The following is a 14,776-nucleotide window of genomic DNA, read 5'->3' as shown; positions in this document are numbered from 1 at the left end:
TTATTTCAGAATTAACTCCACACACCTAAATCCAGCTAAACCTCAAGACCTCAAAACTAGATGGTGACAGAGAGATTTCCGTGTCTCTCTCTGATGCCACCTAGTGCCTCTCTGGATAATAACAACTCCCAGGAGTCCTAGATAGATTATTTTCTCAAGGTAAGGTTATTATTATCTTGGACCTGGATGACTCTCCCTCCTCCACCAACTGCACTTCCTTCCATGAGCAAAAACAAATACTCCACTTCCTGGTTTACTTCATTCTAAAAGCCAAATCGAGCAGAACAAAGGCGGGATATTAATTCTCCAACGACCAACGCAAGATTAGAAACCAAGGCTGATGGCTTATAAGCAGCTACTAGGAGACTGGGACAAAGGTATCCTCACCCTTGAGAAAGGCAATCTGGATACTGCCTTGGACATCTTTCGTGGCATCGAGAATCCTCCTTCCAAGATACATTTCAACATTGGCTGTCTCTGTCTCCAGCGAGGACAGCTGGATCAAGCTCTGGAGGTAAGAGAAAGCAATTCTCTCAAACCACACTGTAAAAAAATATGTGGAGACTCTAGAAAGAGTGCCAAGAAGAACAACCAAGAGGATTTAGGGGACTGGAAACTATAACACACAAAGGGTTGCAGGAACTGGGCATGGCTAATCTAGGGAAGAGAAGGACCAGGGGAGACAGGAGAGCAGCCTTCCAATATTTGAGGGGCTGCCACAGAGAGCTATTCTCCAAAGCACCCGAAGGCCAGACAAGGAATAATGGATGGAAATTGACCAAGGAGAGATTCAACCTAGAAACGAGGAGGAATTTTCTGACAGTGAGAACAATCAACCCGTGGAACAGAAGTTGCCTTTGGAAATTGTGGGAGCTTCATCACTTGAGACTTTCAAGAAGAGACTGGACTCTTCAGAAATGGTGTAGGGTCTCCTGCTTGAGCTGGGGGTTGGACTAGATCAGTGGTCCCCAACCTTTTTATCGCGGCGGACCAGTCAGCCTTTGATAATTTTACCGTGGCCCGCTGAGCGCGCGCAGGGGTAGGGGGGCGTTGTTCGCGAAGACACATTGATTGTTTATATATCACGTGCGTACCAGCGCGGGGCTCTCTTCCCTGGAGCCTTTGCGCACGGCCCAGGAGCTTTTGCGCATGGCGCAGGAGCCTTTGCGCTGCAGCGATCATGTCCCCTGGCCGCTGCGCGGCCCGGTGCCAGGTACTCCACGGCCCGGCACCGGTCCGCGGACCGGGGGTTGGGGACCACTGGACTAGATGATCGATAAGGTCCCTTCCAATTCTGTTCATCTGTTAAAATCTGTTAAAACAACTCTATAAAGACCACGCCTAGAATCCCGCATCCAGTTTTGGCCACCACACTATTAAAAAGAGGTTGGGACTCTAGAAAGAGCGCAGAGAAGAGCTTTCTGACAGTGGGAACAATCAACCCATGGGACAGAAGTTGCCTTCAGAAGTTGTGGGAACCATCCCTTTGTGGTTTGTTCAACAAGCCACAGGCCATTTCCCTTGGTGGTCAAATCCACAAGAAATGCTGGATCTGCAAAGCAGATATTTTTTTTAATATCAGACTTCAAGAAGTTTGCCTTACGGGGCGTAGAATTTTGGAATCCCCGTTGTAGAATTGCAAATCCAATAGATTTTTCTCTGCATTCCAATGATTTCAGGGACCAGATTAAAGGTGCTGAAGAGGCACAGGTAGATTTCGACTCCCAACTACAACTGAAACCTGCATTTCTGTTGCTAAGCAAGGGGTTGTTTAGTGACCCGTGCCTGATTTTATGACTCTATCGCCATAGTTGTTAAGCGAATCATTGCAGCCGGTAAGTGAATCACACGATTGTTAAGCTAAACCAGGATACTGCCACAGTCATAAGTGCGAGGAGCAGTCCTGAGTCACTTTTTTCAGCATCATTGTAAATTTGAACAATCACTAAATGGATGCTTGTAAGTCGAGGATTATTTTCCATTCTTGTTTTGCAATGTGTGAATTAAAGATGTAGGAAAGACAGACAAAGGGAAGGCTACAGAGATTGAAAAACACATAAGGGGAAGAAAGAAAGAAAGAAAGAAAGAAAGAAAGAAAGAAAGAAAGAAAGAAAGAAGGAAGGAAGGAAGGAAGGAAGGAAGGAAGGAAGGAAGGAAGGAAGGAAGGAAGGAAGGAAGGAAAGGACAAAAGAAAGAAAGAAAGAAAGAAAGAAAGAAAGAAAGAAAGAAAGAAAGAAAGAAAGAAAGGAGCATCACTTTAACTAATTTCCAACATTAAACAAGGTGGAATCTGGATGGTAGGGAAAGGAGACCAAAAAGAAATCCCATACTGGATTGGAAAAGAGAAAAAAAAATAACCCAGGGAACAAAAAGTAATGAAGTGTATATTTCCCAGGATAACTGCAGATTAAGATTAAAGAAATGATACTGGCCACAACAAAGGGTTTTTTTTAAAGAATTTTAGTATTGTAGCCAAAGTTTTGACCCCAGCCTTTTTCCTTTCGAAATTCAAGTTCTCATATTATGAAGAAGGAAAAGATAAAGTCGGATAAAATCGCAAACGAGAGAAGAAAGATTTAGCACTGTGGTCTTTCACAAGCCTTGACAAGCTCTTCATGTCCAGGAAACATTGCTGGCGAGCTCTCTTTATAACACAATATTAAAAACATGGACAAAGTCCCTTTTTCTTATCGCGAACTTTAATGGACTTTGTGTTTGGAACGTTTTGTAGAGAAGGAGAACGTTTAATCCCAAATATCTAAGTGCTGGCGACTCTCCTAGGCTAAAAACCTAAATTCTGGTTGATAAAATGTAGAGGTTACTCCCCAGACAGTCTATTCCAAATTACCTAATTCTGTTCAAACTTGCATTCTCAAAAAAAAAAAAAAAAAAAAAGAGTTAACGTTTAGATATTCCATTAATTCTCTGGCAGCGATTTCTTGAACAAAGTCCAAACAACTTAGTTCATTCATCAAGTTAAGCCGCTGTGTCATTTCCTTGGCTGGAGCTGATCTGGTTTGTGACCTCTGGATGATGGTTTGTGGTGACGGGTGACCCAGTTAATTGTGGCTTGCTCAACAGTTGGATTTTTGCAAGGCTTCAGTGATGATTTACAAGCCAGGGAGACAATCTGTGTCGCTTACAATTGTGTGTGTGTGTGTGTGTGTGTGTGTGTGTGTGTGTGTGTGAGATATTTGTGCTGATAAATAAATAAAAGGAGACTAGTATAGATCTATTTCAAGCTATTTAGCTCTCATCAGCTAGCCATACGCTTACTGGGATTCGAACCTGTGCTGTATTACATCTTAGGCAGACGTCTTAGCCATTAAGCCACAGGTCCTCCTCCTTATCAGCTGAAGCCAGGGAGGAAGGTATATATTTAGTGTCAGTATACATATGTGTGTGTCTCTGTGTGTGTGTGTGTGTGTTTTCTCTCTCTTGTTGGCATTCTGGGATTTTTTAAAAAAAAAACTCCCTCAATTTCTGAATTGTTGGTGGAGATTAAAAAAAAAAAACCCACCTGGTTTTGTAAATTTTGCTTCGGCTAATAAAGACATTCCTTTCGTATCAATTTTAGAATTTGGGGGAAAAAAACTTTTACAAATATTTACTTCCCTCTCCCCACCCTCCCCCACATAACCGTCCTCCCCAAACCTTCCCCTCTCCCGACTTCCCAGAACCAATACAGGGTATAAACCTTTAACAAAAACATTCTAAAATAAACTTTAAAAAAAGTTAATATCATCTTTCATTTGAGCTTTAACTCCTCTTTGCTAGGCTAGCTCTAAACAGATTATATCATTCCTTGTTTCTTTAGTCATAAGCTATCCGGAATTTCTTAGTCCCGTATTTATTTTGAGTATAGTCAATCCATCTTCTCCACTCCAGTTTATATCTCTCATTGGAATGGTCCTTGAGATATGCTGATATTTTAGCCATCTCTGCTAGGTTTGTTACTTTCAATGTCCATTCTTGAATAGTAGGCAAATCTTCCTTCTTCCAGTATTGCTCCACCAGCAGTCTTGCTGCGGTTATTAAATGCAAAATCAGGTTAATCTCTCTTTCGTATCAATTTTAGGTCACCTCTCCCCGAGCTATTTTGAAAACTTATTTTTTTAAAAATTCTGAATTGCAGTGCGGAGGAAAACTGTGTTGCGATGACTTGGTGCCACCAATTCCTAAAGAAAAGAGCGTCTCTGTTTAATTCAAATATAAACCCAGCAGAGGAATGTAGAAAAGAGAGACAGCATGGAAAATAAACACTTCCCCCACTCAGCTGGGATCGTTGCTCCCAAAGGCACTTTGTCCATGCTCCGCAGCCCTCCACTTTCCAGCTGGGGAAAGACTCAATGCAGAGTTTCGCAAATTCCATTGAAATGACTCCTTGCTAAGTTCAGCATCGCTCTTGGCTGGTGGGACCCAGCGCAGAAAAGTTATGGCGCCGTGCCATGCTCTACTTTTGAAAGAGTTGATGGAGTCCTTCCCAAAAATGCAATCTAAACAAGCTGCCTCCAGTTAAACCCCAAGCCTCTGATTCACAGCTTCCTGGTGCAACGAAGGTTAGGGTCACCGAGATGGCCAACTCACATTAAAAAAAAAAAAAGAATTATAAGGTTGGAAGGGCCTTGGAGCTTTCTAGTCCAACGTTCAGTGGTGGCCCGCCAGATTCAGACAGTGAGGAGGTTGGGGAGGAACCTGGGCCAGTCCTGGAGTCTGGGGAAGGCTTGGATGAGGGCTCTGGATCGGAGGCAGAGAGGGGTTCACAGAGCTATATGCCAGTTATGAGCTGCCTTCAGAGTCAGACATCAGTGAAGCAGAAGAACAGCTGGAGCCTGTTCCCAGTGTGTGAATGCGCAGAGTGGCCGGACAAAGGGAAGAGCTAAAGAACAGGTGTCGACTTGGGAGTAAGGCCACAGGTGGACGGTGAACGCCCCCCCCCAGAGGGAATAAAAGAGGAGTGACAGGGGAGTGGAGTTTGCAGGAGTTCGCTTCATTGGTTCGTGACTCTCCGAGATTCCTGGCCAAGTTTTGCAGATGTCAACCTGGCCACTCTCCAAGCCAGATAAGGTCTGTGACTGTAAATCCTCCCATGAAAGACTTTGCTGGAACCAGAGTAGGGAGTTTTCCTGCCTCATAAAGCCTGAAAGCATTCTGCCAAATACATCACTTGGCCAAGGGGGAGGTGGTGCTGCCCCCATAGATAAGGTAGAGAGAGACAGAGGCCTGAACAAACAAATGCTTTAAAGATCACGTTGTGTCTGATTGGGCAAACTTTATTTCTATCTGTGTAAAATGTATATATTGTAATACCTGTGATGGGATTCAAAGTTTTTTTTACTACCGGTTCTGTGGGTGTGACTTGGTGGGCGTGGCATGGCTTGGTGGGCGTGGCAGGGGAAGGACACTGCAAAATCTCCATTCCCTCCCCACTCCAAGGGAAGGATACTGCAAATTCTCCATCCTCTCCCCACTCCAGGGGAAGGATACTGCAAAATCTCCATTCCCTCCCCACCCCAGGATACTGTAAAATCTTCATTCCCTCCCCACTCCAGGGGGAAAGATACTGCAAAATCTTATTCCCACCCTACTCCAGGGGAAGGATACTTCAAAACCTCCATTCCCTCCCCACTCCAGGGGAAGGATATTGTAAAATCTCCATCCCCTCCCCACTCCAGAGGAAGGATACTGTAAAATCTCCATTCCCTCCCCACTCCAGGGGAAGGATACTGCAAAATCCCCACTCTTGCCGAGGGTGGCTGTTCCTTAACATGCATTTTGCATGTATGTTTTGGATATAGTTTTGTGGCCCAGCTTTTGCTATGGCCATAAATAAAAGCTGATATTTTTGCAAGCCTCATCTGGAGTCTCACTCTCTTTGGCATCTCAGTGGCTCCGGGAAACTTCTGGCGCCTAACAATCCCTCCTCCTGATCTTGATGCTGTCCCTCCGTTGAGGCAGCCACCAGAATTCTTTAGAATAAATCTTTAGAACAATTCTTTAGACTAAGTCAACTCTTTACCGTCTGCTCCTCAGCCCACAAGCAATTCTGAAATGCAGAAATGATAGCGGAACGGTGTGTGTGTGTGTGTGTGTGTGTGTGTGTGTGTGTGTGTGTGTTTCTGCAGGCGTTTTCTATTTCTTTCTCCAAGACGAACCCTGATTAAAAGCAGTGGAGAAATGACTTGCCCTTCATCCTGTTGACTAGCTATTCTATTTTTCCTTGTAGGCTTTTGATCAAACGCTTTCCAAAGACAATTGCTTAGCCGTGGGCTTCTTCCAAAGAGGTTACGTTCATTTGCAGCTGGGCAGGTAAGCAAGTGTCACCTCCCATGTTGCTAAACCTAGGATTATTTCACCATGTTGGATGGAACATGCAGGATGCAATCTGTTATTGTTCTATTCCATTGCATTGCATTCCCTATTCTATTCTATTCTATTCTATTCTATTCTATATCCTATCTTGTCCTGTCCTATCCTATCGTATCCTATCCCATTCTATTCCTTATTCTATTCCATTCCATTCTATTTTATTCCTAATTTCTATTCTATTCTATTTTCTAACCTATCCTATCCCATCCCATCCCTTATTCTATTCCATTCTATTCCATTCCTCTATTCTATTCCATTCCATTCCATTCTCTATCCCATTCCTCTTTTCTATTCTATTCTATTCTATTCTATTCTATTCTATTCTATTACATTCCTCTATTCCATTCCATTCCTCTATTCTATTCTATTACATTCTTCCATTCCATTCCATTATTCTATTCTATTCTATTCCTCTATTCCATTCTATTCCTCTATTCCATTCTATTCCATTCTATTCCATTCTATTCCATTCTGTTCCATTCTATCCCATTCTATCCCATTCTTTCTATTCTATTCTATTCCATTCCATTCTCTATTCCATTCTTTTTTCTATTCTACTCTGCTCTGTTCTATTCTGCTCTGTCCTTCTATCGTATCCTATCTTATCCTATCCTATTCATTCCAATTCTAATTAATTCTATTTCTATTTCTGTCTAATTCTAATTCATCTGATTCCACCCAGAGTCGCCTTATCGGGGAGAGGGCCAGCACATAAATTTGATTCCTAAATAAATCCTGTCGCTTCTGTCCTCTGAAGTTTCGATTGGAAGCTGTTGAAGCAAGGCATCCGTGTGACATTCTATAAAGCGCAACCTTTTGTTACGGATGCCACGCTCTCCATAAATAATAAATGCAACTTTGTTCCTTCGTTTTCCCTTTTCTCACGTCTTCCTCTCCTCTCTTCTGACCCCAGGTACGAGGAAGCTTTGAAAGATGCGAAGCAGGCTCTGCGGTTTCTCGGGAATAATACTTGCATCAATTACAAACAGCTGGGTTTGTCCTTTGTGCTCTGCACCCCGGAGGTGAGGGATGAGAAATAGGATTGAGTGACGTCGGAGTAAAATGAGGGCCGGGGGGGGGGGGGGAGATAGATTTCTATCTTTCTTAGCAGCGTCACTCTGAATGTGCATCTCACCTGCATCCAAATGTGGGGAAAAGGATAGCTTAGTGGACAACCATTTAAATAGGAGCCAGCTGTGTGCAGCAGCTGCCAAAAAAGCCAACACAGTTCTAGGCTGCATCAACAGAGAGATAGAATCAAGATCACGTGAAGGGTTAATACCACTTTATAAGGCCTTGGTAAGGCTACACTTGGAATACGGCATCCAGTTTTGGTCGCCACGATGTAGAAAAGATGTGGAGACTCTAGAAAGAGTGATTTTGCATTTAATAACCGCAGCAAGACTGCTGGTAGCGCAATACTGGAAGAAGGAAGATTTGCCTACTATTTAAGAATGGACATTAAAAGTAACAAACCTAGCAGAGATGGCTAAAATATCAGCATATCTAAAGGACCACTCAAACGAGAGATATAAACTGGAGTGGAGAAGATGGATTGACTATATTCAAAATAAATATGGGACTAAGAAATTCCAGATAGTTTATGACTGAAGAAACAAGGAATGATATAATCTGTTTAGAGCTAGCCTAGCAAAGAGGAGTTAAAGCTCAAATGAAAGATGATACTAACTTTTTTTTTTGAGTTTATCTTAGAATATTTTTGTTAAAGATTTATACCCTGTATTGGTGCTGGGAAGCCGGGGGGGGGGGGGGAGGAAGGTTGGTGGGGGTGGGGTTTGGGTGGGGAGGGTAGCGGGAGGGAGATAAACATTTGTAAAAGTTTTTTTTCCAAAAATTTTCAATAAAAAAATATTTGCTGGTATTGATAATTACATACCAATAAACGTCTTTCATATTTATTTATGATTTTACACGCATCCTCTTTTTAGTGGTATACATATTTCAAAATTCCATATATATATATATATATATATATATATATATATATATATATATATATATATATATATATATATATATATATATATATATATATATATATATATATATATATATATTAGATTTTTACAACCCCTGGTAAGCCCCAATTATGGGAGGAAGCTAACTGCTTCCATCATCTGTCAATCGGCTCGTCACAAGAGTCCATCACGACAGAAACCCAATATTTTTACTGTTGCCTTTGTTATATTTGTGTTCTTTTATTTGTGCTGATAAATAAATAAAGGGAGACTAGTATAGATCTATTTCAAGCTATTTAGCTCTCATCAGCTAGCCATACCCTTACTGGGATTTGAACCTGGGCTATATGGCATACTAGGCACACCAGGCAGAGATCTTAACCATTAGGCCTGGTGTGATAACGGATAAGAGCCTGTGGCCTAATGGCTAAGATCTCTGCCTGGTGTGCCTAGTATGCCATATAGCCCAGATTCAAATCCCAGTAAGAGTATGGCTAGCTGATGAGAGCTAAATAGCTTGAAATAGATCTATACTAGTCTCCCTTTATTTATTTATCAGCACAAATAAAAGAATATATATATATATTTGCCAAAGACTTCTGTGTGACCACCAGAGCTTGCGACTTAATTATTAAATTACGGCCACAGGTTCTGCACAACATGGCAGCCACTCACTGCAGGCTTGGAAGCTGGCAAGAAGCGCGGGAAACTTTGGAAGAAGCAGGCAGACAAATGCCCCAAAGGCAAACAGCGATTGCTTTGAAGCAAGTAGAGGTAAGTCATCTCGTTTAAATGGGGGGGTCTGTGTGTGTGTGATTTCAGCCAGGCAAATCCCTCCGCCCCAAAAACCTTGAGATCTCATTCCATCTTAAAACTCCCGTCCTTCTCCTGTTTTGAGCTGTGACTTTGCTTCTGTCTCGTGTTCAGGATCATCTCTTCCTGGAACCTCAGTCCGTCCCACCAGGGAGAATGTTTAGGCCTCCCTTGCAGGCTGAAGAGTTGAAAGAGAAGGACTATCTCGGTGAATCTAAGGTGATTATAAAAGCTGAGTTTATTTTGCCCCCACACCCACAAGTCCATCACATGGTCCAATCTCCCACTGCCATGCCGGCAGCTTCCACCCATCCAATTCCGGTCGGGGTGCAGAGACAAAGATGACCTTGAGTTTCTAAGAAGAATGTCGTTATGGCTACCTATCACCTCACTCCATATAATTCCCCCCTTCCCATTTTCCCACAGTAGAAAGTGGGGCAGGCCTGAAGTCCAAAAGGAAAAGATGGCTTGCAGGCATGACAGTCGGTCCTTGAGATCTTCTAGATGGCCAGAAGAGCTTTGAAGAAGTCTCTTGCATTCCCCATGGGCTGGAACCCAAGGAGAAGCAAACACTTTGCGAGGAGAGGTCCTAAATAATCACCCTCTTTAATCTTTCAGCTATTTGCACTCAACTCTGGATTTCTTTGCTTGCACAGGTTATTTCTTCTGCCTTTGAGGACTCCAGCATTGATGCTTCCCATAAGGTGTGTGGGACAGCGTGGGGAAGAACGTGGTTGGGTGGCTCATCAAACATCAAATGGGCAACTTTTGAGCTCTACCAGGGCTCTTCTGCTCCTGGGACCAGCTGCTTTGTAGGCAGATGGAGAAGAGCTGAAATGTCTCCGTCTCGAGATCTTCTGCCCAGGGAGGGTTGCGATTCTTCCTGCAAAAATTAGAATTTTGCTGTAGAAAAATTCTGGGTCTGCGGCATTGATGATTGAGCAAACCAACTGGGTTGGGGTGGCACAACCCAACCTTAGACATGGGGAGTCTAGTGAATGTTAACTTAGTTTATTTTCACAGCCCCTTGTATGTAAACAGAGGACAAACTTCACTCCCTCCTAGCACTGATGGTGTTACTGGGTTCTGTAATGAAACGTCTGCAAGAAAGACACCAAGCTCAGGGACACCAAGGAGCCCACAGTCCTTTTCCTCCTCCTCCTCCTCCTCCTCCTCCTCCTTCTCCTCCTCCTCCTCCTCCTCCTCCTCCTCCTCCTCTTCCTCCTCTCCACAAACCCCACTCTCTTCTAGCACTGAAGATATTATCTAGCCAGGTAATGAAACGTCTGCAAGAAAACCACCAAGCTTAAGAGAGCATCACGAGCTACACAAATGTAAAACTCCATCTGGCAACTTTTCCTAAAGCTTTCCTTAAAAACCTGGGACTTTTAGAAGCTCCAATCTAGACCCTATGCTACACCAAGCCTTCAACCTCGGGGATGCAAATGGTGTGTTTTTGTGCCCCCTAGTGGGACTTCCTAAGAGGAATAATCTCTCTGAGTTGATTTCCCCCCCTCCCCATCTGGGTTCCACAGAAGCTAAAAGCTGGTAGGACGAAAATGCATCTCTCTCTCTCTCTTTTTTTAGAAGATCATCCAAGGAATCCCACCTCCACCGGAAATGACACCTCCAGGTCTTCTTCACGAGAACCAAAAGGACTGGACGCCAGGTCAGACTAAGATGGCAATTCGTGGGTGGATCGTTTAGTGGGTGGCATGGAACGCAGAAAAAAAGTTTTGTGAATTGATCTTTCTTTCTTTCTTTCTTTCTTTCCTTCTTTCTTTCTTTGACAAACATGTATTAGACAACATATATATGTATAAACATGATTTTGGATACAGGAAATGGATACGAATAAAAAGAAACATTAGGATAGGGACAGTCCTTTTAGGAATGGGGTGAGTCTAAGATTAAAGTTTTGGGGGAATGATAGATGAGAGAGAGATGATAGACAGATAAGATGACATAGAAAGATTAGAGAGATGATAGATAGATATAGATAGATAGATAGATAGATAGATAGATAGATAGATAGACAGACAGACAGACAGACAGACGACAGAGAGAGAGAAGATTGGAGAGAGAGATGATAGACACAAAGATAAGGTGAGATAGAAAGATTAGAGAGATGATAGGTAGGTAGGTAGGTAGGTAGGTAGGTAGGTAGGTAGGTATTTAGATGACAGAGAGTGAGACAGAGAGACAAGATGAGAGACAGAATGATAGATGAGAGAGAGAGATGATAGACAGATAGATAAGATGAGATAGAAAGGTGAGACAGAAAGAGAGAGAGAGAGAAATACGTTGGTGGACATGGATAGAGATAGATAGATAGATAGATAGATAGATAGATAGATAGATAGATAGATAGATAGATAGATAGATAGATAGATAGATAGATAGATAGATGATAGATAGATGATAGATAGATGATAGATAGATGATGATGATGATGATGATGATGAAGATAGATAGATAGATAGATAGATTGACAGACAGTCAAACAGATGACAGAGAGAGAGACAAGATGAGATAGAAAGATTAGAGAGGTGATAGGTAGGTAAGTAGATAGGTAGGTAGATGACAGACAGCGAGACAGAGAGACAAGATGAGAGACAGAGAGAATGATAGATGAGAGAGAGATATGATAGACAGAGATAAGATTAGATAGAAAGGTGAGAGAGAGAGAGAGAGAGAGAGAAATACGTTGATGGACATGGAGATAGATAGATAGATAGATAGATAGATAGATAGATAGATAAATAGATAGATAGATAGATAGATAGATAGATAGATTATTGATAGATAGATAGATAGATAGATAGATAGATGATAGATAGATATAGATAGATAGATAGATAGATAGATAGATAGATAGATAGATAGATAGATAGATAGATAGATAGATAGATAGATAGATAGATAGATTTAGATAGACAGACACACAGAGAGAGACACACACACAGACACACAGACAGCTGATAGACTGACTGACTGGCAGACAGACAGACACATGTACACTTTGCTGGAAATCTAAGCAGCCACAATGAAGCAGTTGTGAGGAAATAAATCTCCTAAGTTACAACCTATATCTATTCTACACAGCCTCTCAAACCTTTCTGGGAAAGACGAGAAGCGATAGGAAGGGGATTAAAACAGCCACAACGTGCATATAAACATTGTGGAAAGAGCGGATGAGTGTGATTTAGGGCAGGGACGTTGATTTTAACCCCCGAAGCAACCTTCCCTTCCCAGTCTAGTCCTTTAGGAATCCATATGCTCCACATAATTATCGCATTACATTCACCCAAAACTGGAAACAAAAAAACGTCCCCTCAAATTCAGAGATCAGAAAAAGAGTGCTTGAATGCGCGGAAATGGATAAATTAATGATGGGACTAAGAGATAGAGAGGAAACAGACATGGAATAGGTGGTATAATTGGCTAGGAAAGAGATGTAAAATTAATACATAATGAGTACATAGAAAGTATACCAAAAAGAAATGGTATATATTTAGAGAGTAACAGAGGTGTAAATGTTGTATATATTATATAAATGAGTATGAAATAAGGAGGTATGTGTATAAAACAACAGGCCCTAGAATGGAAAATTCGAAATTAGAAAAAAAAAATCCCGATAACAGAAAGCTGTAAAAGTGTAACCGTGATTTTATTTTATTCTTTTAATACTTTTTTTATTTTCAAACATACAAAATGCGCATAAACAAAACTTAGACACACACTACATTTACACCAGTGGTGGGTTTCAAAAAATTTCGAACCTACTCTGTGGGTTGTGGCCTCCTTTGTGGGAGTGGCTTGCCGCCCATGTGACCTAGTGGGAGTATGTGTTCTCTCTCTCTCTCTCTCTCCCTCTCTCTCTCTTTCCTTCCTTTTGTCTCTGTCCCTTTTTTCTTTCATCTCTCTCTCACTTTTTCTTTCTTTTTTTCTTTCTTTCTTTCTTCCTTTCTTTCTCTTTCTCTCTCTGTGTGAGTCTGTCTGTCTGTGTGTGTGTGTGTGTTTGTGTGTTTGTGTGTGTCAGTGTGGGTTTCAAAAATTTTTGGAACCTCTTCTGTAGGTGTGGCCTGCTTTCTGGGTCCACTGGTGGAACCTCTTCTAACCGGTTCGGTAGATTTGACGAACCGGTTCTACCAAACTGGTGTAAACTGGTAGGAACCCACCTCTGATTTACACAATACTTATAGCAGTTTTCAAATCGGTACAATTCTCCTTAGGTTATTTCCCCTTCTAATATGTTTCATTTAAGTTTCACCCATTTTTAAGCCTCTTATTTTACTTATCTATCTGATACATTGGATGATTACCTCTAATATGTTTAAATTCTCTTGAGTGCATATCTATATAATAATCCTCCTTAATTTCTACTTTTGGATTTTATTAACTTTCAATGACCTTTGTTTCTTTCCATCAACCACCTATACCATTTTCCCCATATCTGATAATATTCTGTCTCTTCTTTTCCCTGAATTTCTTTTGTTAGTTTGTCCATTTCAGCACAGTTCTAGAACCTTTCTTATTATTTCGTCTTCGTTTGGTATCAATTTATTTTTCCATTTCTGAGCGAAGCCAATCCTCGCTGCCGTAATTATGTGTAGAATTAAATACTGGATTTCTTTTATTATATTTGGTTGTCATTATTCCTAATAGAAACACTTCTGGTTTCCGATCAATTTTGACTCCTTTTATCAACTCTAACCAATCTTTTTCAAATACTTTTTGGCTTCCTAACCATGATTTTAATGCTTAAAAAATGTTGAATAAAAATTATTTAAAATAAAATAAATTCCTCCAAAGAGGCAGATTTTAACACACACCTCCTCCTCTTTCTCCCCGCAGGGCTTTTATATATTTTCCAGCAAAATTGCTTTTTTTCTCTCTTTTTTCCTTGAACCGAATAAATGTATCATTTTTTTTTTCTTGCAGAAGAGAGAGAAGATGAAACTGGCTCAAAAAATTCCAAATCGGAATGTTTTCCAGAGGTGAGATTCCCTTCCTGTTCAAAAGAAGGGTCCTCCCCCCCACACAGAGATAATCCTGAGCCCAAATTCCCTGCTGCTGAGCAAAATGGTTGTTAACTGAATTTTGCCCCGTTTTATCACCTTAGTAACTCCGGTCACTAAATGAACTGTTATATGATATGATAGCTTTATTGATTAGGCATCAATAAAGGTTTGAACACGTATCGCCAATAAAATCTCATTCAAACAATTTAAAATAAGAGTAAGGTAGAACACAATAGTTACAGGATAAAATACAGTACAATTTAATACATAAATATATAAAATAGATTAAAATGACATACAATTATATAATTCTTCATATCATAACTGCAGCCAGAATAACATATGCCCAAAATTGGAAAAAAACACTCTAGTACCAAAGGAAGATGAGGTGATAAGAAAATTTTTAGCATGTGCGGAGATGGAATAAAGGGACGAAATAAATACAAGGAAAGGAGGAATCGGAATATTATTTAATATGGAACAAATGATTAGAGGACAGAAACAAGAAGTAGGGAAACATAAAATAGTGATGTTGTAGAAGTGTTCGATATAGTTATAAGATAGTGTTAAGATATGTTAAGATATAGTAGC

The 14,776-nt window shown here is 41.1% G+C and overlaps 1 protein-coding gene across 1 annotated transcript in view; it reads left to right on the top strand.

Annotated features, from left to right (window-relative positions):
• The first annotated feature begins 258 nt into the window (after positions 1-258).
• NOXA1 (NADPH oxidase activator 1) overlaps positions 259-14,776 on the top strand; it is a 19,694-nt gene continuing 5,176 nt past the window's right edge. The window contains 8 exon segments of the mRNA XM_087703657.1: positions 259-514; positions 6,227-6,309; positions 7,283-7,391; positions 8,997-9,122; positions 9,276-9,380; positions 9,818-9,865; positions 10,749-10,830; positions 14,106-14,161. Of these exon segments, the coding sequence (XP_087559783.1) occupies positions 341-514; positions 6,227-6,309; positions 7,283-7,391; positions 8,997-9,122; positions 9,276-9,380; positions 9,818-9,865; positions 10,749-10,830; positions 14,106-14,161 (783 nt within the window). The 5' untranslated portion in view covers positions 259-340.

The sequence above is a fragment of the Thamnophis sirtalis genome, unplaced genomic scaffold, assembly GCF_051295495.1.
Source record: "Thamnophis sirtalis isolate CommonGarterSnake01/CBP01778 unplaced genomic scaffold, rThaSir2_p1.2 scaffold_2, whole genome shotgun sequence".
Classification (NCBI taxonomy): Eukaryota; Metazoa; Chordata; class Lepidosauria; order Squamata; family Natricidae; genus Thamnophis; species Thamnophis sirtalis.
This window is presented reverse-complemented; position numbering and strand designations above follow the sequence as displayed.